The 26,377-nt window shown below is 37.2% G+C and overlaps 2 protein-coding genes across 2 annotated transcripts in view; both read left to right on the top strand.

Annotated features, from left to right (window-relative positions):
* Positions 1-988: 988 nt before the first annotated feature.
* Positions 989-3,919, top strand: LOC122737025 (oncomodulin). The gene is made up of 4 exons (XM_043979435.1): positions 989-1,049; positions 1,632-1,764; positions 2,310-2,419; positions 3,894-3,919. The coding sequence occupies exons 1-4, from the start codon at positions 989-991 to the stop codon at positions 3,917-3,919; spliced, it is 330 nt and encodes a 109-aa protein (XP_043835370.1).
* An 11,963-nt stretch (positions 3,920-15,882) lies between these two features.
* Positions 15,883-26,377, top strand: part of CCZ1 (CCZ1 homolog, vacuolar protein trafficking and biogenesis associated) — a 34,164-nt gene continuing 23,669 nt past the window's right edge. Inside the window, exons 1-7 of the mRNA XM_043976010.1 lie at positions 15,883-16,158; positions 17,625-17,722; positions 17,813-17,906; positions 18,425-18,502; positions 19,632-19,679; positions 20,426-20,509; positions 21,718-21,893. Of these exons, the coding sequence (XP_043831945.1) occupies positions 16,063-16,158; positions 17,625-17,722; positions 17,813-17,906; positions 18,425-18,502; positions 19,632-19,679; positions 20,426-20,509; positions 21,718-21,893 (674 nt within the window). The 5' untranslated portion in view covers positions 15,883-16,062. The remainder of the gene's footprint in view (positions 16,159-17,624; positions 17,723-17,812; positions 17,907-18,424; positions 18,503-19,631; positions 19,680-20,425; positions 20,510-21,717; positions 21,894-26,377) is intronic.

The following is a 26,377-nucleotide window of genomic DNA, read 5'->3' on the forward strand; positions in this document are numbered from 1 at the left end:
AGAAAGAAAGAAAGAAAGAAAGAAAGAAAGAAAGAAAGAAAGAAAGAAAGAAAGAAAGAAAGAAAGAAGGAGAAAGTGAGCTCAATTAGTAAGGGAGGAAATTTGAGCTCTGGCCATTTGATCCTTGAAAAGGAAATCCAAGAAGCAGTTATTGTCACTTTTTGAATCCTATATAAGGTAGGGGTGGTAACACTGCAAAAGCACATCTGTTTTCTGCTTTCTTCGATTCTTTTTCCTGCTTCTTCTTGGAAAAAAATCCAGAAAGGTGAGCAGTGGCCCAAACCCCCCAAATTCCAGACTCTTCCTTCCTATGCTGCATTTGTAATAAGTAGAACCTTTAGCATGCTCAATCCCCCACCCCCACCCCAAAGGAGTTGAGATCTGGATGGGTTTATTATCTCCAGGAGATCAGTATAACATTAATTTGATTCCCATGCTTGAAGGTAGATAATATGCTCTTTTCTGTTTTCTCTTTATGTTCTGCCATGGTATTCCAGGGGGCTAGCTCGAATTGATTTTGCTTTCATATAGAACATCTGAGAAAGCACTGTCTCTGCTATAAAAAGTAGGAAACAGCCTATATGTTTGTATTTTTAAGTGCAGCTTATTTGTGGATGCTTACACCACAGCTATTTTTTTAAAAACCTGAAAAATAACATGAATTTTCCCATTTCACTTTTGTATGGGAATATGATTCTAAGTAATGGGAAATTTAAGTAGACTCCTATATCCAATACATTTTATTTCTCTTTTGGTGTAAGTTCTGAGAAAATACTAAGAACACTCCTGATTAGTATGGGTATAAAAGCCTAGGACTTATTTAACAAAATCCATTAGAACCCAATTTTTACATTTTGTCCCAATACTGAGAAAATCTGAACAAATAATTGGTTCATTGGTGCATCATAGAATTTATTAAATTCTGTGTATGGATATTTATTTATTGTAATTCATCACATCTCATTTGTTCTATGCAATCAGGTTAAAAATGAGCATCACTGATGTTCTTAGTGCTGCTGACATAGCTGCTGCCCTGGAGGAGTGCCAAGGTAAAAGACAAAATTGTTTTATGGTGTATCAATATAACATTTTCTATCTTATAGGAGAAAATAGTAAATCTTATTCCTTTCTGCCTCCAGCCCCTCTCCTCCACCACAACCAATTAATGCAATAGAAGTTTTAGTTATTCTTGAATAGTCAGAAGATTAAAGCAAAATGTTTCTAATATTTAGATTAATAATCTACTAAAAAGACCTGAGTATGTGACCCTCTCTAGAAAGTCAAAATTGCCAAATGAAAAGTGATGCATTCAATTTTTTTCCATATACAATATGCAACCAAAGTTTTAGTTGATAATTTTATTACAATGGCTAGTTGTATTGGGCTCTTAGATACCAGTGAAAGAGAGACAACATTATTTAGTGTCAAAAATCAAGAGAATATGTCACTGACAGGTTTTGTCCCAGACTCTCAGTATGACTTTGGTAAGGTCACTTAACTTCTCTACAACTTTTTACTAATAAGAACATGACTACAGTACAAGACTGTGCTGAAAATTATTTTATAGAAATATGTAGCTTGAAACATTCTCATAAATTGGGGGGGGGGTGGATTCTGCCTCTGTTCTCCAGACCCAGATTCTTTCAACCATAAAAAATTCTTCGAGACTTCTGGCCTGTCCAAGATGTCTGCTAGTCAGGTCAAGGACATTTTTCGGTTCATAGACAATGATCAGAGTGGATATCTGGATGAAGAAGAGCTCAAGTAAGAGTTTTCCTTTGTCTATATCCCTAATATGTAAGAACTAGAATTCCCTTATCACTCAATTGTCCATTTGGAGGTAGAAGATTGCTTTGTCTTTGTATCTACTTCTAACTTTGAGAGCAGTCATTTAGCTGCATTTTCATAAAAGTACAGAGACTGTTAATCAGACAGTTAACATTTATTAAGTATCTATTATATACAATAGAAAGCATTGAATAAATGTTATCTGAGAATCTTCACAGAAAATTGTTCATTGCCTGGACTATTCTTTTGCTAATAAACATTACAACTGTAATTGATAACAAACTATCAGGGATAATGTAGAGAATATTCCTGCAAGGGGCAGAAAATTTCACTAGAACTAGTACCTCTAGGACCCTTTCTACAATTCTGAAGTTTTTGTTGTTTTTTTTTTAAAACCCTTGCCTTCAAAAGGTGTAGTTATTGTATTGGGAAGCAGATTTATTAACAGAATTAGAAAAGAATAAAGCACTGAGGAAAATGGTGCACCAGAAACATGCCATCAATTTTTATTATTCCTCTAGGTTTTTCCTCCAGAAATTTGAAAGTGGAGCTAGAGTCCTGACCAGTTCAGAAACCAAGTCCCTGTTGGAGGCAGCTGATAATGATGGAGATGGCAAAATTGGGGCTGATGGTATGAAATGATTTGCTTGGGAAATAAAACCTATTAGGATGTCTTAAACCCACTATTTGCTGGGTACTGTAATGCACTAGGGCAAGAAAGTGCAAGGAATTTCAATGACAGGAATCAATTTCAAGTGAGCAGTGGCAGGACTGTATCACCCTATAGCCCATTCAAAAGATACTATTGAATGGAAGGCAAAGAAATATTAGTTTTAAGGAGGTTCTTAAAATTTTTTTAATGTTTTTTACTAAAAGTTAGTGTACCAAGAAATGGCCAAAAGCCAGTCAGTCAACATTTATTGAATGTCTACTGTATATAAACCACTGCATTTAAACTTTAGCAAAATTATATGGATGTTTATATTTCCATTTAGCTTTACCATGTAACTTAAATATCAAGGAGGCTGATAATACAATTACTATATGCATTTAAAACAAGTTGAATCTAAGTGGGACTTATCAAATCAGAAACACTTATATGTTTTACTGTTAAATATAAAATTGTTGCAATTTGGGTGGGGGGAAACTATTTTAAATTGCATTATAACAATAACTTCCTAATGTTGCTACAGTAGCCCTAAACAGTGGGTGTGGCTTCTAAAGATGGCTAACAAAAAAACAATTTAGTTCCTGGGAAAATCAATCTCATTAAGCATCTACATAGTAAACTTCAAAAGAAACAAAGCTCATTATTAAAAACACAGCTAATTCCTAGTTTCCACTCTGAATCCTTTGATTTCATAAGCATCCATTTCTTACAGATTTCTGAGTGATATATCGGACCAAATTCACTACATTTATAGCATATAATACTGTTATAAAATGAAAGGATTAGTACAGAGTGAAAGTCCCATCTTAGGGACAGGTTTCCTCAAAAGAACAATCTCTTGAAGTTGAGAATATGAACACAATCCCCATCTACAGAAAGAACAGGCACACTTTTAAGTAAAATAAAAATTAACTGCCCACAAAGAACAGCAGGAAATTTCCATATTGTTTTATTTTCCAGTGAAATCCTCAGAAGGACAATTGGGCAACCAAGTTTCAAAATAGGAATATAACAGCTAATCATTGCAAACCTTAAGATACTTGTTAAATTACACACGTCTTGTCTTTTCAAGTTGATTGATTTTTAAAAATCAGTATAGGGGCAGCTAGGTGGCTCAGTGGATAAAGCACCGGCCCTGGATTCAGGAGTACCTGAGTTCAAATCCGGCCTCAGACACTTGACATTTACTAGCTGTGTGACCCTGGGCAAGTCACTTAACCCCCATTGCCCAGCCAAAAAAAAAAATCAGTATAATACTTTTATCTTCAATCATTTACTTCTGCATTTCTTCTTTTTTGTTCTTTCGGCCTACCCCTTAACTTATGATATCTGACAATTTGCTCTGATTAAGTGTCCTCTTCAGAACACTTATTAACTGTGAGATTCTTTTAAATTACAGTCTTTACTGACAGTACTTTCACCTCTTTTATTCTAGAATTCCAGGAAATGGTGCATTCTTAAAGCCCCAAAGTCTATGGAGACAGAAAAAAAAAAGAAAGGGATCAAGCTACAGGAAGGTTTCCATAACCTTATGAATGGGAAATTCCACATTCTATCCCTTATTTTTTTTTCCCTGGCAAACATCTGTAATTTTCTCATTGCTTTAGTGAGGTAATCAGACAGCAACTAATGACTTTTTTGATAGCATGTATAGTTCTGATGTCTCCTGTAAGGAACCTCAGCAGACAATGCCCTTTTAAAAAATCATCCAATAAAAAATAAGTTTTCTCATCTGCTGCTGTGTGGGTGTGTTCTTTCCCAGTAGGTTACAGAAATTATTACAATTTAGAATTTCTGTGTTATTCTTTGGCAGTTCCCAGAAAGGTTTCTTGTGTATTGAGCAATGAAGATGTGAGGTGGCCTTAGGAAATGTCTGGCATGTGAGCTAACAAGGAAACAAAATAGTAATAAGCAACTATTATAAATCATCTTAAATAAGTGTTCTATATGAATAACAAGGTATTATGAATGCTATAAAACTACTCTGATATATGTGTTTCCTATTGACTGATGTTATGATGCAGTAGTGAAAATGTAAGGTTAAAGAATAATCTAAAGACAACACAAATGGATAGAGAATTTAGGTCTTGTCTTGTTGAGTGGGCAAGGGATTAATGCCCTATAATTTCTAACTTTAGTTTCCTACCTATTTCTTGAATATTCACTACTTTCCAAGCTACTGCTTAATACCCCTCAACCACTTGTGTTGCCATTTAGCATGTGAAGCTGAACTGGGGTGTACTGTTACTGTACTTTCAATTAGGGCTAGGGATGGAGTACCTCAGCAAAGTAGGCCAGGTGAATACGCCAAGGCTCTCAGAAGTTTTCCAGGCAAACAACTACCACTGTTCTCTCCTCTCACCTTTCACAAGTGTAAAAAAATACAGGTTGTTATTAATGTCAAGTTATCCCTAAAGACTAAAAAGAAAGTTCCCCAGTAGTTTTTAGAATAAACTATTCTTTTTGCATTATGAAGGATGCTAAAACATCATGGAATACTACAGTATCTGGATAATATGGTCACTTGAGAAAAGGTCAGGTTTCCATAATTCATTCTCCAAATTCCAAATTGGGTAATGGGATTTTCTGAAATGGTCAGTGCATCCAGATTCCTTTATCTGCTTCTGCACTAAACCACCTTCAGAATGCCTTTTCAGTTCTCCTGGAGAGTAGGTCCCTTGTCTCATACTCATTTCAGCATTAGTTCAAACATCAGAGATCCCACTTGTAGAGTATGCTAAATAGTTCTAAGAGATTTATGTTGCAGCCTTTATTGGATAGGGGAATTTGGGCCACTTTAAAGTAAAGAAGGAGGAGAGTGAAAATAACTACATAATTTTTACTTCTTATACTCTTCTATACTCTTCTCTTTTTTATCTTCCTCCATCCCCAATTCCTCTACCAACCTATTCCTGAGCCCTATAATACCCTTCTGGCATAAAGATTGGCTAGATGGCTATCGCTGATTTTTTTCTCTTTCTTTTTTGTAAAACTAGCAACAAAGGAGACATGAAAATGGCTCAAAAGACAAATCTCTCAAAATATGTTCTCAGGATTCTTGGACCCTTAAATTAGAAAGAGACTTTGCCCTCAAGTCTTCCTTGGCAACATTGGCTCTAGCTCATAGCTTCTTTTCTCACCACCACACTTCTGTTGGTTGCATTAAGAACTCCCATTTATTTCCCTTTTAAATTTCTTTAGCCTCTTCATCCCAACACTTGACTTAAAAGGGACCATTAAAAATAACTCTGAAATCTATTCTTTGAAGGACTCCTCTTAAAGATCTTATCCTTGAACAGTGGCACAACATTGATACAAAAAATAATTGTTGTGGGTTCAAAGCAATCTTATTAGGTTCTGTTTTAAAGAATCTGTGAGAGAAGCAAGCTATTCACTATCACAATTATCTGGTATAAGAGTGTGAATTTTATATTTGTTGTCAGTCAGAATGACATCTACAAAGGCCCAGTGATTAGAAATTAAGATTACAGAGCTTCGGGGCAGCTAGATGGCGCAGTGGTAAAGCACCAGCCTTGGATTCAGGAGTACCTGAGTTCAAATCTGGCCTCGGACACTTGACACTTACTAGCTGTGTGACCCTGGGCAAGTCACTTAACCCCCATTGCCCCGCAAAAAAAAAAAAAAAAAAAAAAAGATTACAGAGCTTCAGTTTCTGATATCTATGAAAGGAGCTGTCATGTTGCTCTGTCTCAAAGAATATCACTGAATCTTGCTGATGTTATTATATCTTAGGGAAAAGTCATGAAAGGCATAGTCAGTAATTCAATAAATATTTATTAAGTATGTACTATGTGCCAGGTTAAGGACACTAAGGTGACACAAAAACATGCAAAAAAATAGCCTTTGCCCTCAAGGACCCAACATTCCAATGGGAAAGAAGTTAAATTGGTAGAAACTAATATTAAAGTCTTCTACAGCCAGAGGCCTGAAAGATTCTTCACAGATATGCTATGACTTTGGAACTTCAATTCACATAATAAATGTTGATTTATTAATTACATAGATTAAAAAGAACAAATAAAACACAATCTATGGGCATCTTTCCTATAGCTAATCTATAAGTCCCATATAATTAACCTTTCCTTAAGTACTCGAAGACTAGAAGAATAATATGCAGTGTTCTGAAATAAAATTTAACAATCTCTATTTCTACCTTCAAAAAAAAAACTCCAGTTAAGTTTTTGTGGAGTTTTGTTTTATATGGTTATTTGGCTATAGGCACACATATGGGTTTTCTCAACCTAGTGGGAATGAGAGCAGAATTAGGGTTTGATGCATCACTGGTGAAAGTAGATGAAAGTACAAATATTGCAGGCAGATGAAAATATTAATCTGAAAATTTTAAAAATGTATTCTTATCAAGAAAGGACATTTTGTAGAAATGATACAAGTTATTGAATTAAAGGTGCAATATGAATTTCTTGAAAGTTTTTAAATCTTCTAAACTGAACATGCAGATTTCATTTCTAAGGTACAGATCTCATGTTATTTTCCTGTTTGAAAACCTTTTAAAGTTGCCTTTTGCTTTTAGGATAAATGTTAGGTGTTTAAATCCCTTTGCAATTGAAATCCAACCTACCTCTCCTGCTTTATTTCACCTTCTTTTCCTTCACATATTCCACCTTCCAACCAAACTATGCTACTACTTGTTCTCTAAAGTTGACATTCCATATTTTGCCTCTCTGCCTTTGTATAGGCCACCCCCAATGGCCAGAAGGAACTTTCCTCCTTTCCCCCTCTCAGAATCCTTATTTTCCTTCAAGGTTCACTCCAGGTATGATCATTTATTATTCTTATCTAGTTATAAAGTGTAGTCTTCAAAAGAAAGCAAACCTCTAACAGGCAGGGACTATTTGCCTTTTTTTTTTTTTTGGAGGGAGGTGGTCTTCTTCTCCCCAGAACCAAGCATAGGAATTTGTGCTAGAGTAATCATTTAATAATAGATATTGTTTAACAGATGGAAAGGAAATCACTTAAAATGAGTCCTGGTTGAAGCAATGGCTTATAATAAAGCCTCTTTTGAAAAAAATACAAACTGATTGTAAAAAATCGAAGAGATTATTAACAACTTAACTTTTGAGCAAAGGATATCTTTGTAGCCATGCATTTTCAGTTAGAAAAAAATGAATCTGTGAATAAACTCTAAACCCAAAATAGTGAAGAGTTAATTTTTTTCTATACCTGGAATTTTTCCTCAATTTTTTGTGATCCATTGGAATTTTTAAACATCCTTAATGAAAATAATTAAATGTACAAAATAAGATATATTGAAATAGTCTATTCAGGACAAAAAAAGCCAATAATGAAAACTATTAATGATGATTCACAGAGGGGCTATGTGTGTATGTGTGTGTGTGTGTGTGTGTGTGTGTGTGTGTGTGAAGGATTCTTTCCTTCATTTTCATGATGAATTTTTCCTTCATCTATTTTACAGATGACTACTGAACCATCAAAGAGTGACAATTTTCAGCAATGGAATGATACATTTCTGACTTTTTAGATATTAAGACTGGGAAATCATATATCTCATTACAAAATAATACTTAACCATTGGCTTTAAATTTAGATAATAGTGTTTAATTATAATTTTGTCTTAGAACTTGATGGAATAATTTTTTTATTTAATCACCTGCAATCTCAAAATGGATTTGACTCTAGTGGTAGTGTTTGTTGGATTTTTAAAAAATCAAACCATGATTATATAGAACTGTTTAAAATAATCCAAATATTATCTAGTATTGCACTTCAATTTCCTAAAAAAAATTACAAAGTTTTAATCTTGGAATGTTCCCAAAATGTTCTTTCAATTTTAACTGAAAAAAGCATAGCAAGACAGTAAATATATGCCTAAATATTTGCTTGTTAATTTGTGGTTTATATACACTCACATTTAATTTCAAAGGCATCTATTTAGCAGTTTAAGTTTGCATAATGAAGGGCTGAGTATCAGATTTCAAGCAAAGACCTATCTTATATCTCTTCTGCAAAATGTCAAGGTGTGCTATTACTCTGTAAACAGTTAAGAAGATAGGGTGAAATTGGAACCAGAAAGATAGTTTCCACCTGGCTTGTTAATTTATTCACTTGAATGATAGTCATTTACATGTTTTCATCCTTTCACTCTACTTTTTTTTTTTTAAATAACATTGCAGCTGCTAGAAGTTTCAAGGAAATAAGATTATACCTTCCTCAGGATATTTACAATAAATGTAAATGGAATTGTCCTCTCTAGAAACACTTCTATTTATTTATTTATTTATTTATTTATTTATTTATTTATTTATTGGTGAGGCAATTGGGGTTAAGTGACTTGCCCAGGGTCACACAGCTAGTAAGTGTCAATCATCTGAGGCCAGATTTGAACTTAGAAACACTTCTATGACCAATATTTAAAATTATTCTGTTAATTTTTTTTTACTGTAAATAACAAGAAAGCATCAAGGATGCACCCATGTCCAGGTGACAATCTAGAAAAAGATGTGTCTAGTGATTAGTTTCTGGGGAATCAAGTGCATCTACTTATGAATTACTCTGAAATTTACATGTTGAAGTTATGCCTATAATATGCCCCTCCCATTATTTCAGTCAAATGATAATAATAATAATAGCTAACATTTATACAGTGCTTACTATGTACCAGGCACTGTGCTAAGTGTTCTACAATATTATCTCCTTTGATCCTGACAACAACTCTGGGAGATAGGTGCTATCTATGACTCTTATCCTCATTTTACAAATGAGGAAACTGAGGCAAATAAAGGTTAAATGACTTGCCCAGGGTTGCACAGCTAGAAAACATCTGAAATCACATTTTTAAAAATGTAATATTTTTTTATTAAAATAAAGAAACCTTTTCCCCAAAAGCAGATAATCATCTCTGGCTCTCCGGCTCTCTCTCACTGTCTCTCCGTCTGTCTGTCTGTCTATCTATGTATATATACATATACATACCTATATATTACCCTTAATGTCCTAGGCTTATATAAATATAAAATAGATAAGCTATACAATTCGTTAACAATGTAACTGATAATAGAATAATAATGAACAAATTACAATATTTCAGCTATGAGAAAGATCAACTCTAACCATCATTTGAAACTTCTCTTCACTTCACTCTACACAGTCTCACCATTCAGCTCCAAGGATAGCAGCCAAAGTCTTTCAATAATTCTTTTCTTATTTATTCACAATGTAGTTTAAACACAGTCCTCTCAGGGAATAAGTCTCTTTGATCTCTCAGTCTCTCTTCAACCATGACAGCTACTTCTCCAAAACAATAGTTAAATCCTAATACTTTCTTTAAAGAATTCTCTTTATTATGTTTCTTTGCAAGGTAAGAGTGAAAAGTTATCGAGATCATATTTGAACAAGGTCTTTCTGACTCAAGGCCTAGCAGTTTGCCACCTAGATGCCTAAAAAAGGAAGATTGATTATTGATTAATAGGTGAATTCAGACAAAATGCTTGATTTAGAAGCCTTATATATTGACACAACCTCAAATACTTAGAAAGTCTCAGAACCCTATCTAGATCTTTCCCTAAGAGAATAACACTACCCTGAACACAGGGGGAAAATCCTCATCAGCACATCTGATCAGTCTGCTACCTGGATTCTTTGTCTTAGTAATAAAAGGCAAAAGTGTTCCTAAAGTAACTAAGCAGGCTAAGCACTAGGCAAAATTTGTTTTGGGTGCCCTTCCACCTTCTCTATCTACAAATTCCAATCTCCACCACTCCATAAGACCCAGGTACCCTATGTCTTCCTATTTCCTCTCCTGTCTGCTATCCATTTAACCAATCTTTCCCTCCTAATAAAACTTTTCCTATCATGTGTCTCATTTGCTCAGGGCTGTTGCTAGATGAGTGGATAACTGATAAGTGAATCTGTTATTATTAATATAACAGCTCACATTTAAACAACACTTAATATTTTAATATGTTAATACTGCCAGAAGTATTTGGATCATATTATAAGAGTCCTGAAGAAGAAATGTCTTAACCCAAAGGAATGAAGTTCTGTTTTTTGGGGGTTTTTTGTTTTTGGTTTAGATATGGCTTCTGTCTAGGATTTCCTCATCTGTGGTTTAACAGGTTCCTCTCCCAGTATAAAATGTGGATATGAAGTGTTTTTTTGCTGTTTTATTTTCTCTGCTATAAAAATATATAAGGCAGGGGCAGCTAGGTGGCACAGTGAATAAAGCACCCGCCCTGGATTCAGGAGTACCTGAGTTCAAATCCGGCCTCAGACACTTGACACTTACTAGCTGTGTGACCCTGGGCAAGTCACTTAATCCCCATTGCCCCACAAAAAAATAAAAATAAAATTAATATATATAAGGCTGGGGGGGCAGCTAGGTAGCGCAGTAGATAAAGTACTGGCCCTGGATTCAGGAGGACCTGAGTTCGAATTCGGCCTCAGACACTTGACACTTACTAGCTGTGTGACCCTGGGCAAGTCACTTAACCCTCATTGCCCCCCAAAACAAACTATATATATATATTGCTCACTAGAGCCCGTGATTAGATACAAAAACATAAAACATTCGTATTTAACCTCCTTTTGCCCCTCCTAAGAAAAAGACCTTTGGTAGAATTGCAAAACAAACATCTCCCATTCACCTTGGACAAGGGCTGTCCCAGCAATATCATGCATGGAAGGTTACCAAAGTCCAGACCAAGTAGCATGGATTAGTCCCCTAGCAGCAGAGAAGTTCTTTTTCTTCTCTAAGTTGTACACTAGAAAGAATATTTTCTAATAATGGGAAACTGGTACCCAACTCTTTGATTAGAATTCCCAAACTCAGGATTACCCAGGAGGCACAGAGTCAGAAGAGGAAAAACAGTGTGTAAGGAATAGCATATAGGCCAGTGTTGTCTCCCCATCCCATCCCTCAAATTCCTCATGTGAAAATCAATCAGCTTCTCATTCCTATTAGCTCCCATACTCCTAAATTCAGTACTTTTCCCATTCCCTCATCCCATCAATAACAAGATTATTCTCTGTTCTTTCATTTTTGAAAGCTTATAGTCATTATAACTCCCTTTACTCTTTCAATCTCCATAGAAAGGGTTCAATTATCATCTTTATGCAGATGATTCCATATACCCAGCCCTAGTTTCTGCTGGGATATAGTCACATATCATCAACTGTCTCTTGGATACCTAGAACTAGATAATACATAAGTATCTCAACCTCAATATGTCCAAAAGAGAATTCATTATCTTCCCCACCCTACCAAACCTTTTCTTCCTTTTGAACTTCTCTGTCACTGTTGAGGGAACCACAATCCTCCCAAGCACCCAAACTCTCAACCTTGGCATCATCTTTGACTCCTCACTTTAACTCACCCTACATAACCAATCCATTGCTAAATTTTGTTATCCCTATCTTCATAACATCTCTCCTCTGTGTCTTCCTTTTTCCATTCATAGAACCACAACTTCAAGTCCTTAGCACCTTTCTTGTGGAATACTGCAATAATCTTCCAATTGGTCTCCCTCCTTCAATCCATGTGCCACTCAGCTGATGATTTTTTTTCTTTTTTCTTTTTTTTGTGTGAGGCAATTGGGGTTAAGTGACTTGCTCAAGGTCACACGGCTAGTAAGTGTCTGGTGTTTGAGGCCGGATTTAAAGTCAGATCCTCCTGATTCAGGGTTGGTGCTCTATCTGATGTGGGATGGAATTTGGGGTCAAATTGATCATGAGTTGTCCCAAAAGAATTACAAGACTCAGTGACTCAGTTTACCAAGTTTTACTGCAATACTGTGAATGATCACAGAGAGAGAACCAGAATAGTGGAAAGGTATCTCTCAAAAAAGGAAAGGAAAGACAGTTATATTCATAGTATGGATAAATTGATTATCAGTCTCATTATAACAATCTCCACCTTAGGGAGGTACAGGGGAGGGCCTGTCCTTCTCGTTATAATAATCTCCACCTTTGAGGGGTACAGGGGAGGGCCTGTCCTAATTTGGAGTTCCTGGGGTCCTAAGCCAACCACTGAGGTGGGTACCTTTTTCAGTGGAGGTGTGTTTTGGGGGTTTACATGTCATAAGGTGAATCTGGGGACAAATTTGGCCTTTTCTGCGCATGTCTCTTTCTGGTTCCCATGACTAGTTTCAAAATATCTCCATTTTTCATTAGACTTTCTATACCCTTGCCATTTCTTTTATTGTCTTCAAGTCTCCATGGCCTAGGTCCCTCTGTTCCCATTATAGGTACTGATTTATGTGAGTATGAGAACCTAGCATAAGTTATCCATTAACTGGGGTCTGACTCCATTTTAGAGCTAATATCTGAATTAGAGCTTGGGTCTTAGGTTTTTCTGTTAACCCTTTTTTCACCTCCTACATCATATCCACTGCTCTACAGATCTCACCCAAAGGTAAATTCCCCAAAGGCTTTAGTGTAGCAAGCTGGGGATAAGGGTATAATGAAGACCACTTTTTCTCACATTGTCTTCTTCCCATCATCTTATTCTCCCTTCAACAGCAACCTCAAGTGGGATTGGCGATGTCCACATTGTTTCTCGAAGCTGGTAGCCAGTCCAAAGAAAAAACTGATATTTATTTAACACCGACAGAAGCATGCAATTTTTCACTTTCTTTCATTGTTTTTTCTTTTATTCAAGTTTTCTTTTGCAAAGTGATTAATATGGTAATGTTTTACATAATTGCACATGTATAACCTCTATCTGATTGCTTACTGCCTCAGGGAGGTGTGAGGAGGAATAGAATTTGGAACTTAAAACTTTAAATTAAAGTGTTTACTAAAAAAAAAAAAAAAAGCTGAAAGCCAGAAGCACCAAAACAACTGAGGAAGCCCAAAGAGTCTGAAGAGTTTTCCTTTTTCCCCCTCTCCAACTCTGCCCAGCCTCTCACCCAGCCCCAGTTCAATGAAGAAATGAAGAAAGTGTCCTGTACCAATGGACTTCAGGGTTTGAGTCAGACCTAGTTACTTACATTTTGTCTCTTCCATTAAAATGTATGCTCCTGGGCAGCTAGGTGGCACAGTGGATAAGGCACCAGCCTTGGATTCAGGAGGACCTGAGTTCAAACCCAGCTTCAGACACTTACTAGCTGTGTGACTCTGGGCAAGTCACTTAACCCCCATTGCTCTGCCAAAAAAAAAAAAGAAAAAAATTTATTTGGGGCAGCTAGATGGCGCAGTGGATAGAGCACCGGCCCTGGAGTCAGGAGGACCTGAGTTCAAATCCGGCCTCAGACACCTAACACTTACTAGCTGTGTGACCCTGGGCAAGTCACTTAACCCCAATCGCCTCACTAAAAAAAAAAAAATGTATGCTTCTTGAGGACAAGGATTGCTTTTTGCCTTACTTTGTATTCCCAGTGGTTAGCATAGTGCCTGACACTTAGGAACTGCCTAATAAATGCTTATTGACTGACTGAGGTTCCATTATTATATCTTGTCAACTTGGCCTTATAATGTTTCTCAAAGTTAAGCCTCCTCTTCGATGGTGAAACAACCTGGTTTAATGAAAAGGAGACAAGGCTGGAAATCAGAACAGTGACACTGAACCCCGATTTCTGATCCATCAGATATAGATAATAATACCTTTGGGAAAGGTAAAAGAATTTTATTTAAAAATCAAAGAAGGGGGCGGCTAGGTGGTGCAGTGGATAAAGCACTGGCCCTGGATTCAGAAGTACCTGAGTTCAAATCCGGCCTCAGATACTTGACACTTACTAGCTGTGTGACCCTGGGCAAGTCACTTAACCCCCATTGCCCCACAAAAAAATAAAATAAAAAAAGATAATTGATATGAAAGTTCTTTGGAAAAAAATTAAAACATTATGCAAATGAATACATTATTTCCACTGCCACTGACTCCACCCAGGTTCTCAGTCACATCAGCCTGGATTATAGAATTTGAGAGCAAAAAAAGAACACCTAGGACCATCTAGTCCAACCTATACCAGAGAAGAATCCTCATTATAACAACACTTGACAAGAGGCTTCTTTTTTTCTGATCTCTGGGATTAAATCTGCATATTGCTGAGGGATTAATTTTATCAAAACTGTGGTTGAGGAAAGGGAAGATAGAGGAGTAGGAGATAAGAAACATGGGTACAAAGGGCCTGCTGCTTCTGGAACACTACCTTAAGGACCTGGCATTATGAGAATCTGATTAATTTTCATTTTAGAGGTTATCCTACTGTGGACATTAGATTGAAAACACCGAAAAAACATCCCCAAATCCAGCCATGCCTCCCCCCTCCCCCTCAAAAAAGAAAAAAGAAGAAGCTAGGCTGTAAAGGACAACACCGTCCTCCTAGTTCCTCAGACTGACAACCTAGGAGTTGTCCTGGACCCCTCACTCTCTCTCACCCCCATAACCAAGCTATTGCTAAGGCCTGTCAATTTCACTTTTGCACCATATGTGGAATCTGATGGTAGGCACTGTCTTTTGCCTCTTTTTACATCTCTAGCACTTAAGCATAGTGCCTGGCAAATAGTAGGTGCTTAATAAATGTTTACTGAATTGAAATGAGTTGTGAGCTAAGGTAGAAGAGGTCGAATTTGTTATAGGCTGTCTTGTCCCTGAAGGATGAGAGGTGGTAGCGGTGGTGGCTGGATGATATGATATTGAGGCAGAGTAGAAAGAGGAGCTAAGTTTCAACCTACTTATTAACCTGACAAGTCTAAGGCAACAGTAGTAGAGTGGAAAGAGCACTGACTGTGGAGTATTGAGGAACCAGGTGCCAATATCATCTCTGCTTCTTAACTGCTTCAGTAATCTTAAGCAAATCTTTTAACTCTCCTTGGCCTCTGGGGCAGCTAGGTGACACAGTGGATAAAGCGCTGGCCCTAGATTCAGGAGGACCTGAGTTCAGACACTTGACACTTACTAGTTCTGTGACCCTTCCAAAAAAAATAAATAATAACAAAAACAAAACTCTCCTTGGCCTCAGTTTTCTTATCTGTAAAATAAGGGGGTTTCGGGGCAGCTAGAAGGCGCAGTGGATAGAGCACCGGCCCTGGAGTCAGGAGTACCTGAGTTCAAATCCGGCCTCAGACACTTAACACTTACTAGCTGTGTGACTCTAGGCAAGTCACTTAATCCCAATTGCCTCACTAAAAAAAAAAAACAACAACAACAACAAAAAAATAAGGGGGTTTGGATTCAGTGGCCTCTAAAGCTTCGTCCAGCTCTTGTCCTAAGATCTTACGACTGCCTCGAGCCTCATCTGTAAAATGGGATGTAAGCCAGACATCTAAGATCGCTTTCAGCTCGATATCTACGATCCTACGTAGCCCCGCCTCCTAGGGGCGGGCAGATAGGGGGCGGGGGCAGGGGGAAAGAAACTGCAAAAAGAAGGGCGGAAAACGGGCAGTAGCGGCTTCACAAATAGACAAGGCGAAGGGGACTACGTCCGGGCTACACACGACTTTTTCCGGAGCCGCTGTCCGAGTAAAGCGGAAGTGTCCCGGCCGGAGGCGCCTGGCTTTGGAAAAAGAAGCAGGAGGAGAAGTGTCCCGATCTCTCCGCTGGGCTTGGGCTCGCGTGAGGACGCCGGGGGTCGGGGGTTCTTGCCCTCCCCCGCTCCGGAGGCCCGGGGATGGCGACGGCGGGAGCGGCTCAGGAGAAGCAGTTCCCCCCGGCGCTGCTGAGTTTCTTCATTTACAATCCCCGCTTCGGCCCCCGGGAAGGAGAGGTAGCAGAGAGTGGGGGGAGGGTCTGTCCGTCTGTCTTGTCTGTCTGCCAGGGGTGGAGGTGAGGAGGGCTGCCCGGGTCCACCCCCGGCGCATTGGAGGTGTGGGGGGCGGATGTCCGCCGGCGTACCTGCCCGTGTGATTGAGGGGGGTCCGTCTTCGTCCTGAAAGGAGTTAGGGGGCAGTTGCGAGGGAACCCCATGGATACGAAGCGGGCTGGGTTACCTGGGTCCCCTCCCCTAGAGGATCCACGGGTAGATGTGAGGGGCCGTGAACATGGATTGCGGCGAAGCGGGGGGGGGGGGGGGAGAGATGACATCTTTATTTTCCCTAACCTCTAATTTGAGCATTTCCTTCAGTTGCTTCAAAATGTTCCTCTGAGGAGGCGTCTCTAGGTTGCCAAATGGGTCCTTGGTAATAAAGAAGTTAAGAACCTCTGGGTTAGAGAGATGTGTGGACCACTCTGGCTTGCGGAGGGAGCCTGTGACAGCTGTTGGCAACAAAAACATTCCCCCACCCCTTTCTCCTCCCCTTCCTCCTCCTCCACTCCCTTTTCTTCCCTCTCGTCCCCCTCCCCTCCTCTTCCTTCCCTCCTCCCCTTGTTCCCTCTCCCCCGAACACTACCCTCACTTTGTGGTACCTTGAATATTCCCTTACAGCTGGCTTTTGTCCGAGCTCCTATCATCGTTTTAGGGGAATTAATCAGTATAGTAGCTTTCTGCCTAACATGAGATAATTTGCTGGTTCGATTCACCACACGGATTTTTAGTTAAAATCCTGGCTTCTAAAAGTTTTTTTCAAACCTTTGTCTCCTGGAGTTTGTTTTTAAGTAACTTCTTTTTGGGGTTATCTTTAACTCTCTTGTGGGTAGCCAATCACAAACTTTTTAAAGGCTACTAGCCTTTCGGTGCTAATGAATTTGCTGTCTCTTGATTTGCTACTACCAATTCTTAGGAAAGTAGGTGGTATAAAATTAGCATAGGAATATTACCTACAACAGTGATTTTCATTGGTATAAGACACTCCCTCCACCAAATCAGAAGGGCACCTTCTCTGCAACGTAAAGAGTCTAAAAAAGCCTCCTGGAACACTAAGAGGTTTAAGTGACTCCTCCAGGGTCACACAGTCAGAATTTAGAATATGTTAGGTATGTTTGAACCCAGATCTTCCTGGCTTTGAAGACAGCTCTTACTTTACTTAGCCACACACAGCCTCTTAAAATTGAGATAGAGGAAAGAAAAATTCATAGTTGATGCTTTTAGGGGAAATTGTTACTTTCTGATATGTGAACTCGGTATAGGCTAGTGATGGTTAACTTACCCTATATATGTGTTGAGAGGAGAATTATTGGTAATGGGGCCTCTGGCTTTGTTTTTAATTTGAAAGAAGGGATGGAAAATTGATATTCGGCTTTTACTTTTTCAGAATCAAACCTTTTTTATATAAGTGAGGTCTGTTTAATTTTTAGGAAGAAAAGAAGATTCTGTTTTATCATCCAAATGAAGTGGAAAAGAATGAAAAAATTAGAAATGTTGGATTATGTGAAGCTATTGTGCAGTTTACAAGGTAATACTTGGTAATTATCATATTGTGCAGCTCACTGAATTCTTAAAACGGTCTTGGAAAATTGTCCCCAATTTTTTTTATCCTTTTTAGGACGTTTAGTCCATCAAAACCTGCAAAATCCTTACACACACAGAAGAATAGACAGTTCTTCAATGAACCAGAAGAAAATTTCTGGATGGTCATGGTACTTAATACACAACATACATCTTTCTAAAATATTTATTGAAAATCTGAAGCGTATTCCACTTAGTGTTGATGATTGAATCTGTAAAAGCACAGTGTTAGGTAGACACAACTTTAAAGGCATACTTTAATTCCATGGGAATAATGTTATAAATGCACTGTCAACCAAATAACATAGGAGAATTTTACATCTTCATGGTAGGATTTGGTTGTAATGTATTAGCACTGTTATTGTGAAATAATTATTCAGTGCAATCTAATTTGGGTTATGCCTGCAGATAGCATTTATAGAGTAAGAGATTAAAATGGTTGTTGTGGCACCATAGAATTAATAAGGTTGAATGGGACTTGAAACTATTACACAAACTTCTAGTGAAAATATTTGTCTTTGTACCTATTTTGCTAAATCATAAGGGGTTTGAATATGGCAGTATGTTTAGCAGATCAAAAAAAGAAATTGCAGTCGAAATAAAACAAGCAACTTGCATTATGTAATTTAATTTTTATCAAATGATGTAGGTTGTACGGAATCCCATGATTGAGAAACACGGTAAAGATGGAAAACCGGTTGTTGAATATCAAGAAGAAGAGTTACTGGTAATTTTTTAGTTCTTTTTTAGAATACCTTGTAAAACATTGTTCTTGTAAAAATGCATACTTAGTTGTAAGAATTGTTAGTTCAAAAATTTTTAATTAGGCCATTCTTATATCAGCTTCTCATTGCATATTGTGATGTCTTATAATACACATATTAGTTTATCCTTATATAGTATCTTACAGTTATAAAACATGTTACATATGTTTCATAATTTGATTCTCAAAGCAATCCTAGGAGATATGTAGTAGGATAGGGTAGCATCTGAACCTGTCATTTCACTGATATACAGAGCTCCCAGGTGAGAAAATTCCCTCTACAAATGCAGGTAGACACTTACCCTATAATTTATATTAGACAGTTGCTTAAAGCAGAAAGAGATTAAATGACTTGTCTAGAGTCACCCCGAATGGGAATTTGAACCCAGGTCTTTCTGGCTTCCCTGCCAGCTCTTTATCTACTGTACATCACTACCTTTTGCTGTAAGTCATATTATCCCTGCTTTACAAATGAGGAAACTGAGACTCAGAGAGGTTGTGACTTGTTAAAGATAGCTGGTGATTGGGCTGAGCTAGTATTTATATCTAAATCCTCTGACCCCATGTTTAGTTTTCCTTACACTACTAGGTAAGATTAATACTTTTTTTAAAATTGTGCTGAGCACAGTTCCTTGTAATACGCACTTGATATTTGTGGAATTGAATAAATAACTCCTTCAGAAGCAACTATCACAAGCAAAGGTGTCATAGAACCATAGAGTTTGAAAGGATCTTAAGAGGTCATTACTCTATTAATTTGTTTTTGTTTTTCTTGCGAGGCAGTGAGGGTTAAGTGACTTGCCCAGGGTCACACAGCTAGTAAGTGTCAAGTGTCTGAGGCTGGATTTGAACTCAGGTCCTCCTGAATCCAAGGCCAGTGTTTTATCCACTGCGCCACCTAGCTGCCCCTACTCGATGAATTTGAAAGAAAATGTCCTTTACTTTCCATATTTAGCTACCATGGGACCAAGTTTATAAGAATCTAAATGCTGGACCAAAAGTCAGTATGAGAAGATATGTTTTTCTTGTGTTATCATCTTAAGATTTATTCTGCATTTTTGGTTTGTTTGTGTTGTGTTTTTTTCAATTATAGGACAAGGTGTACAGCTCTGTTTTACAACAATGCTATAGCATGTACAAGGTAAGTTTAGCCATATTTAGAACTTGGAAAGAGTTATTAGTTCCCTTTTAGGTGGTGGATGTTGTTAAAATAGGAAGTAGTTATCTGTTTTTCTTTGATAGCTACAATAGTTAATAGCTAGCATTTGTGTAGTGCTTTTAAAATTTGCAAACTGCTTTACATATTATCTCTTTTGATCCTTATAACAGCCCAAGGAAGTAGGTGTTAGTATTAGCCCCATTTTGCAGATGATGAAACTGGCTTAGAATGGTTAAGTGACTTGCCCAGGGTCACAGAGCTGGTACATGAGGTAGAACTCAAACTCAGGTCTTGCTGATTTCAAGTCTAGGATTCTTTGCACAGCACCACCTAGCTCCTTTAACAAGAATAAATTTAAAAGCCAGGGGTCTTTTGTGCATATCTGTCTGAGAAGGGAGAGAATTTCAGTTTCTGAGAATTCTCACTGCAGGTTTTGTTTTTTTAATAAGCTTGGAACAGTCTTAGTTATGAAGTGATATTGATGGAAGTGATTGATAGTTCTTTGCACATACTTAGAAACTTAGAATAGCTTTTTTGCATAAGAATAAATTTTTAAAGTTGAAAAAGGGCAACAATTGCAATCTTTTGGTTAACTTGTTTTGTAATTTTCTCTCTTTTAACATTAAAAAATATAGTAGAATGAGTCTTACTGAGGACAAGGTTGTTATAGGGTGGTGGAAGGTCTTAATATCAGAGAAACTGACATTTTTTATCTTTTTAACCATTAGCTTTTTAATGGTACATTTCTGAAAGCCATGGAAGATGGGGGTGTCAAAGTTCTAAAAGAAAGATTAGAAAAATTTTTCCATCGGGTAAGTTTAATGGCTTTTGTTTATAATTTTTTTCATTAAAGTTTCTATGTATTCATTGGAGACAAAATAACTTTTAATCTTAAAAACATAAAACTTAGATATCCAGATAATCAAATATCAATTGTTACGGTAGAACCAGATCAGATAAGAAAATTCTTTAGGTCTAATGTGATATTGTTTTTATTGCTCCATCAGATGTCAGAAAATCATACATATTATTCATGAGAGATCGGCTCTTATGTATCATCCAGGTCTGGTCTAGTCCATGTATATTCAAATACAAGGGGGTCAGTCTCTTCACCCACTGAAATTTTCTGTGAAGTTGGTACACTTTGGTTTCTTTTTTATGTGTTGATTCTGTTTAGTAAACATCTTTGCTGAATCAAAGTGGGGACTTAGAACTGAACATTTATAATATTATAAGGGTGATATATAGTTAATAGCTCTGTTTATGCCAAGTGACATAAATATCATGCTTATCTCTATTTTTTGTTCAAAATTCAGTTTTTAAGTGATTGCTCTCAATTATTTTCCTCCAAAACGCTTCTTGATATGCTTTGAGGGGTCCCTTTTGTTTTTGTGTATTATGTCAAGACATACTTCATATAATCCATGTTCATGAAGATTAACTCTAGAAATACCCTTAGGCTTTGCACTTATCTTCATTTTCTTAATGGTGATCCTCAAACCATTCTCTTTGATTTTAGTCTAATCCAAGTGTTACAGTATACGATGGTGCCTTTTAGCTGTTTAAAGTACAAGGATATGGACCTTTAAAAGGAGACCTCACTTTGAGGAAGCACTAATTTAAGGAATTTGGTACTTTAAAGAAAACAACCATACATTAAACCATATGAAAATAAAATGTGAATATAGATTCGTTCATCATATGTATGATAAGGTGCACATTGTGAAGTCTGAGCCACAATCCATGTAGTGACCTAAAATCACTGACTTACTGGGAGATTTGGGGATTAAAACAATGTTTTATGTCTTTATTTATATACCAAGATATGACTGTTAAACATAATGTGGCTCCTTTCCTTTGCTAATAACACTTTATTTTGTCCCTAATAGCACCAAAAGTTTATCCTTAAACAAATATAGAAATAATGACTTCAAAATTTTTTTTGTTTTGGTAGTTTTGCTGTTGTTAAAGATTTTGTTCAATATTAGTAAGCTTTTTCTACTTCATATTTTCCCCACAGTATTTGCAAACCCTGCATTTACAGTCATGTGACCTACTTGACATTTTTGGTGGAATCAGCTTTTTCCCATTGGATAAAATGACTTACTTGAAAATCCAGTCCTTTATTAATAAGATGGAAGAGAGCTTGAATATAGTTAAATACACTGCCTTTCTCTATAATGATCAGCTCATCTGGTAGGTATTCTCCAAGACTTGGAACTTAAAAGCAGCTTAAAAAAAGTTTTTTTTCATTTTGTCTGGATATGTTGCATATACACATAAAATTGTAGGATTTTTTTTCCCTGCCATTCTTTGTCATTTTGGTGGGTTGTCTTAGTCCAGGTATATTAAGATTGTGATAAGCTGCTGTTGTTCATTTATTTTGTTTTTATCTCCTTCCTCTTTTTTTTTTTTTTTTAGTAAGGCAATTGGGGTTAAGTGACTTGCCCAGGGTCACACAGCTAGTAAATGTTAAGTGTCTGAGGCCGGATTTGAACTCAGGTACTCCTGACTCCAGGGCTGGTGCTCTATCCACTGTGCCACCTAGCTGCCCCTCTCCTTCCTCTTTTAAGTCAATATCATGTTCCTGTGATTAGTTTTGCTTACATTACTTAGATGCTAGATTATTTCTACAGGCCTTCCCTCACTCCCATTCTTGTTTGCCTGTCCCATTCAGGTTCCTTGAATTTACTTAAATTTGTAATTTCTCTTTTTATATAATTATTTTTTTTTTCTTACCCATAATATTGTTGATCTAGAGCTAAAAGGGACCTTGGAGTCATTTTAGTTCAGTCCCTTCATTTTATAGTTCAGGAGCTTAAGTGATTTGCCCAAAGTATCACAGGTGGTAAATGTCAAAGATTGGCTTTGAACCTAGGTCCTCTGATTTGGAATCAGTGATCATTGGTTTTTGCACTATGACCACACCTATTCTAGCCCTCTCTTCTTTTTTTGTTTTTGTGTTGTTTTTGTTTTGTTTTTGGTGAGGCAATTGGGGTTAAGTGACTTGCCCAGGGTCACACAGCTAGCGTCAGGTGTCTGAGGCCGGATTTTAACTCAGGTCCCCCTGAATCCAGGGCCGATGCTTTATCCACTGCACTACATAGCTTCCCCCTAGCCCTCTCTTCTTCTTTTTTTTTTTTTTGCAGGCAATGGGGGTTAAGTGACTTGCCCAGGGTCACACAGCTAGTAAGTGTTAAGTGTCTGAGGCCGGATTTGAACTCAGGTACTCCTGAATCCAGGGCCGGTGCTTTAACCACTGCGCCATCTAGCTGCCCCACCCTCTCTTCTTACCCAGCAAAGTATATAATTTAAAATCTCTTCCCACCCTCATTCCAACTTCTTAAGTAAATTGTTTAGCAGTGTCTTCGTCCAAGAAGTTTTCTTTTATTTTGTCATTTTGTCCTCATTATTTTTCTTTTTATAGTCTATTCTGGATTCTGTTCTCCTTTCCTCATGAGAGTACAGTTTCTGAAGCATCACATTTGTACTCCCAGAATTTATCCATTTCTGTGTTATTGTATCCATTGATCTTACCCCTTCCTGCCTTCTTTCTGCTATGCCTCACACTTTGAAATGTCATTTCACAAAGGAAATTATGTCAAATGGAAAACATGTCATGCAGTGGTAGGCACTCCTTCCCAATTTATGAGGGTCCCAAGTTACCAAGGCCCCATCTTACCCCTCTTACCTCTTACCTCCTTCTATTCCTTTTTGTGTGTGTGTGTGTGTGTGTGTGAGGCAATTGGGGTTAAGTGACTTGCCCAAGGTCACACAGCTAGTAAGTGTCTGAGGCTGGATTTGAACTCAGGTCCTCCTGAATCCAGGGCTGGTGCTCTATCCACTATACCATCTAGCTGCCCCTCCTTCTATTCCTAATACCAGATTATCCTGTCTCTTATTTTCTATGCCCACTACTACTCTGGGTGTTGACCACTCTTGGGGATTCTTACATTCCCTCTCATAGGTTGGGATGCAGTGTTGTGGAAGGTACAACCACAGTTTACCTTTAGACTTGGTGGAAATGAACTTTCAATTCCTCTTTGTCTTTTTCTATGCGTGCAATTTATACCACTGTGTTACCCTTCACCCTAAAGATACTGACTTACTTAAAGGGCGTCACTAGATTTAATCCATAGAATATTCATTCAGCTCTGCTTCCTTTCTTCCTTCATATTCTTTTAAGTTCTCTGTAAATCTTTAACCTGTTAGGTCCTTTTTGTCCTTTTTTGTCCCAGTGTTGACCCCTCTTTGTTGTTTTACTCCTCTGTTCAATTTCTCTTTTTTTTAAAGCAATAATCTATATAAAAATGAGAGAAATTCTATTTTATTAGTCTTCTTCATAATTGTCCTTATTTACTTTTCTTGTTATTTAGACTTTCTGCAAGTCAAGCATTCTATTTCTGTGTTATTTGATTTTGCAGCTTTGCTTCATCTTTCTTTTGTCAAAGGTCCGTCTTTTTTCAGTAATGATTAGGCTCAGCTTTCCTTCTTTCTTTCTTTCTTTCTTTTTTTTTTAAGTGAGGCAGTTGGGGTTAAGTGACTTGCCCAGGGTCACACAGCTAGTGTTAAGTGTCTGAGGCCAGATTTGAACTCAGGTACTCCTGACTCCAGGGCCAGTGCTCTATCTACTGTGCCATCTAGCTGCCCCTAGGCTCAGTTTTTTGAGGTGGTGTTTTGAATTGTTTCTTGACCTCCTTTACTTTTTGCAACATCTGGTTCCATTCTTTTCTCCAGTTTCTCATGACTGAAAAATCCTCCTGGGTTATTTCAACTGGTTTTCCTGTACATTGGAAGGTCTTTCTTCTGGTTGCTTGCAAAATCTGTTTGTTACTGAGTTTATGAAATTTAACTTCTCCACTTTGGAATTTTAAACATGGATAAGATTTTTTTTTTCTGGTGGCCATGTGTGGATTTGATTCTTTAGCTACACAGCTTTCTTGTATTATTTTCTACAATGTGGTGTTCAGGTTTTTAAATTTGTCCCCTTTTTGGGGGAAACTTATAATTCTTAAGTTATCTTTCTGTTTTTTGTCTTCAAGGTTAGTTTCTTAGGTTTGTATGGTATTTATGCCCATTTTAAAGATGATACCTTTGGGGCTGCTAGGTGGTGCAGTGGATAAAGCACCAACCCTGAATTCAAGAGGACCTGAGTTCAAATCCAGCATCAGACATTCAACACTTAGTAGCTGTGTGACCCTGAGCAAGTCACTTAACCCTGATTGCCCCACCCCCCCAAAAAAGAAGACACCTTTTTTTTCCACCAAAATTTCTTCCACCTTAGTATTTTTATGTTTCAAATCTGTAATTTTTTTCTTTTTTGGAGAAAGTCTTCTAAGTTTTATTCTCTGTTTTTGTTACTTTAATTCCATTTTAAGCACTAATTTCTGACCTAATCTAATTCCTAATATCTTCTTTTAACAGTTTACTTCTTTCTTGAAGTATTATAGAGTTGATCTTGTCCATCATATAACCCAGGAAAGGAAATCTTAAAAAAAATAATTCAAGCAACAAACCTTGATTCACAAGTTATGGATTAACCAGTTTGGAGAGTCTATGTGGCATATGTATTATTAAAAAAAGACAAGGAATAATGATTTGTTTTCTGTAAACCAAGAAAAATTTTAACCAAAGAGTAATTGAAACCGTTTTCAAAAAAAAAAATTTAAGAAATTTTTTCTCATTGGTTAAGTTTTAGAAATCCAATTTTTATTTTTCATTCTCAAATTCTTTAAAGAAAATATTGTGATATAGTCAAAGTTGCACTGGCCTGAGATTGATATTCGTTTTGATTGGGCCTTGACCAGTGTTGACCTTACAAATTACTAATCTTTCTAGACTCAATTTCTTCATCTTTAAAATGAAGGCATTAGGCTAACTATTCTCTGTAAAGGTTCTTTTTAGTTCTAATGTTCTCTGATTCTATGAGAGGTATAGTATGGAAAATGAGCTAGACTTGAAATCAAGAAGACTTAAGTTCAGATCTCACTTCTGGTGCTAGTTGTGTGATTTGGGGGAAAGTTAACCTCCATGAGCCACAGTTTTCCCATCTTTTAAAAGGGCATCATAAGGGGGCAACTAGGTGGTGCGGTGGATAAAGCACTGGCCTTGGACTCAGGAGTACCTGAGTTAAAATCCAGCCTCAGACACTAGACACTAGCTGTGTGACCCTGGGCAAGTCACTTAACCCTCATTGCCCTGCCCCTCCAAAAAAATACCCCCCCAAAAGGGCATCATAATACTTGCACTGTCTCTCTCTCAGGTTTGTTGTGAGATAAAGTGCTTTGTAAAGCTTAAAGTGCTCTATAAGTGGGCTGTTATTGTTCATATTAACCTTCTGCACTTCATAGAACATTAATTGTTATATTTGAAAAATGCATAAAAACTTTTTAAAAAAATCTAAGAATTCTAAAGCTCCTCTAAGCTAGTAAATCATCTGTACTATGTTTAAACAGTTCATAATTTAAATGTCTTAAGTCACTGCTCTGTGTTTGACTGGATTAATATAGTGACTTCGTGAACAGAAAGAATGCCCTAATATGAGCTACAAGTGGTTGTACTATAAAGGAATTGCTGGGGAAACTGACAAAAATTACCTTAGTTAAGCTTCTTATTCTGTATAGTTATTGAATGGTACTCAATTTAAATAGAAAATATACAAAATATAAGATAAAATCATG

Source organism: Dromiciops gliroides, chromosome 1 (assembly GCF_019393635.1).
Source record: "Dromiciops gliroides isolate mDroGli1 chromosome 1, mDroGli1.pri, whole genome shotgun sequence".
Classification (NCBI taxonomy): Eukaryota; Metazoa; Chordata; class Mammalia; order Microbiotheria; family Microbiotheriidae; genus Dromiciops; species Dromiciops gliroides.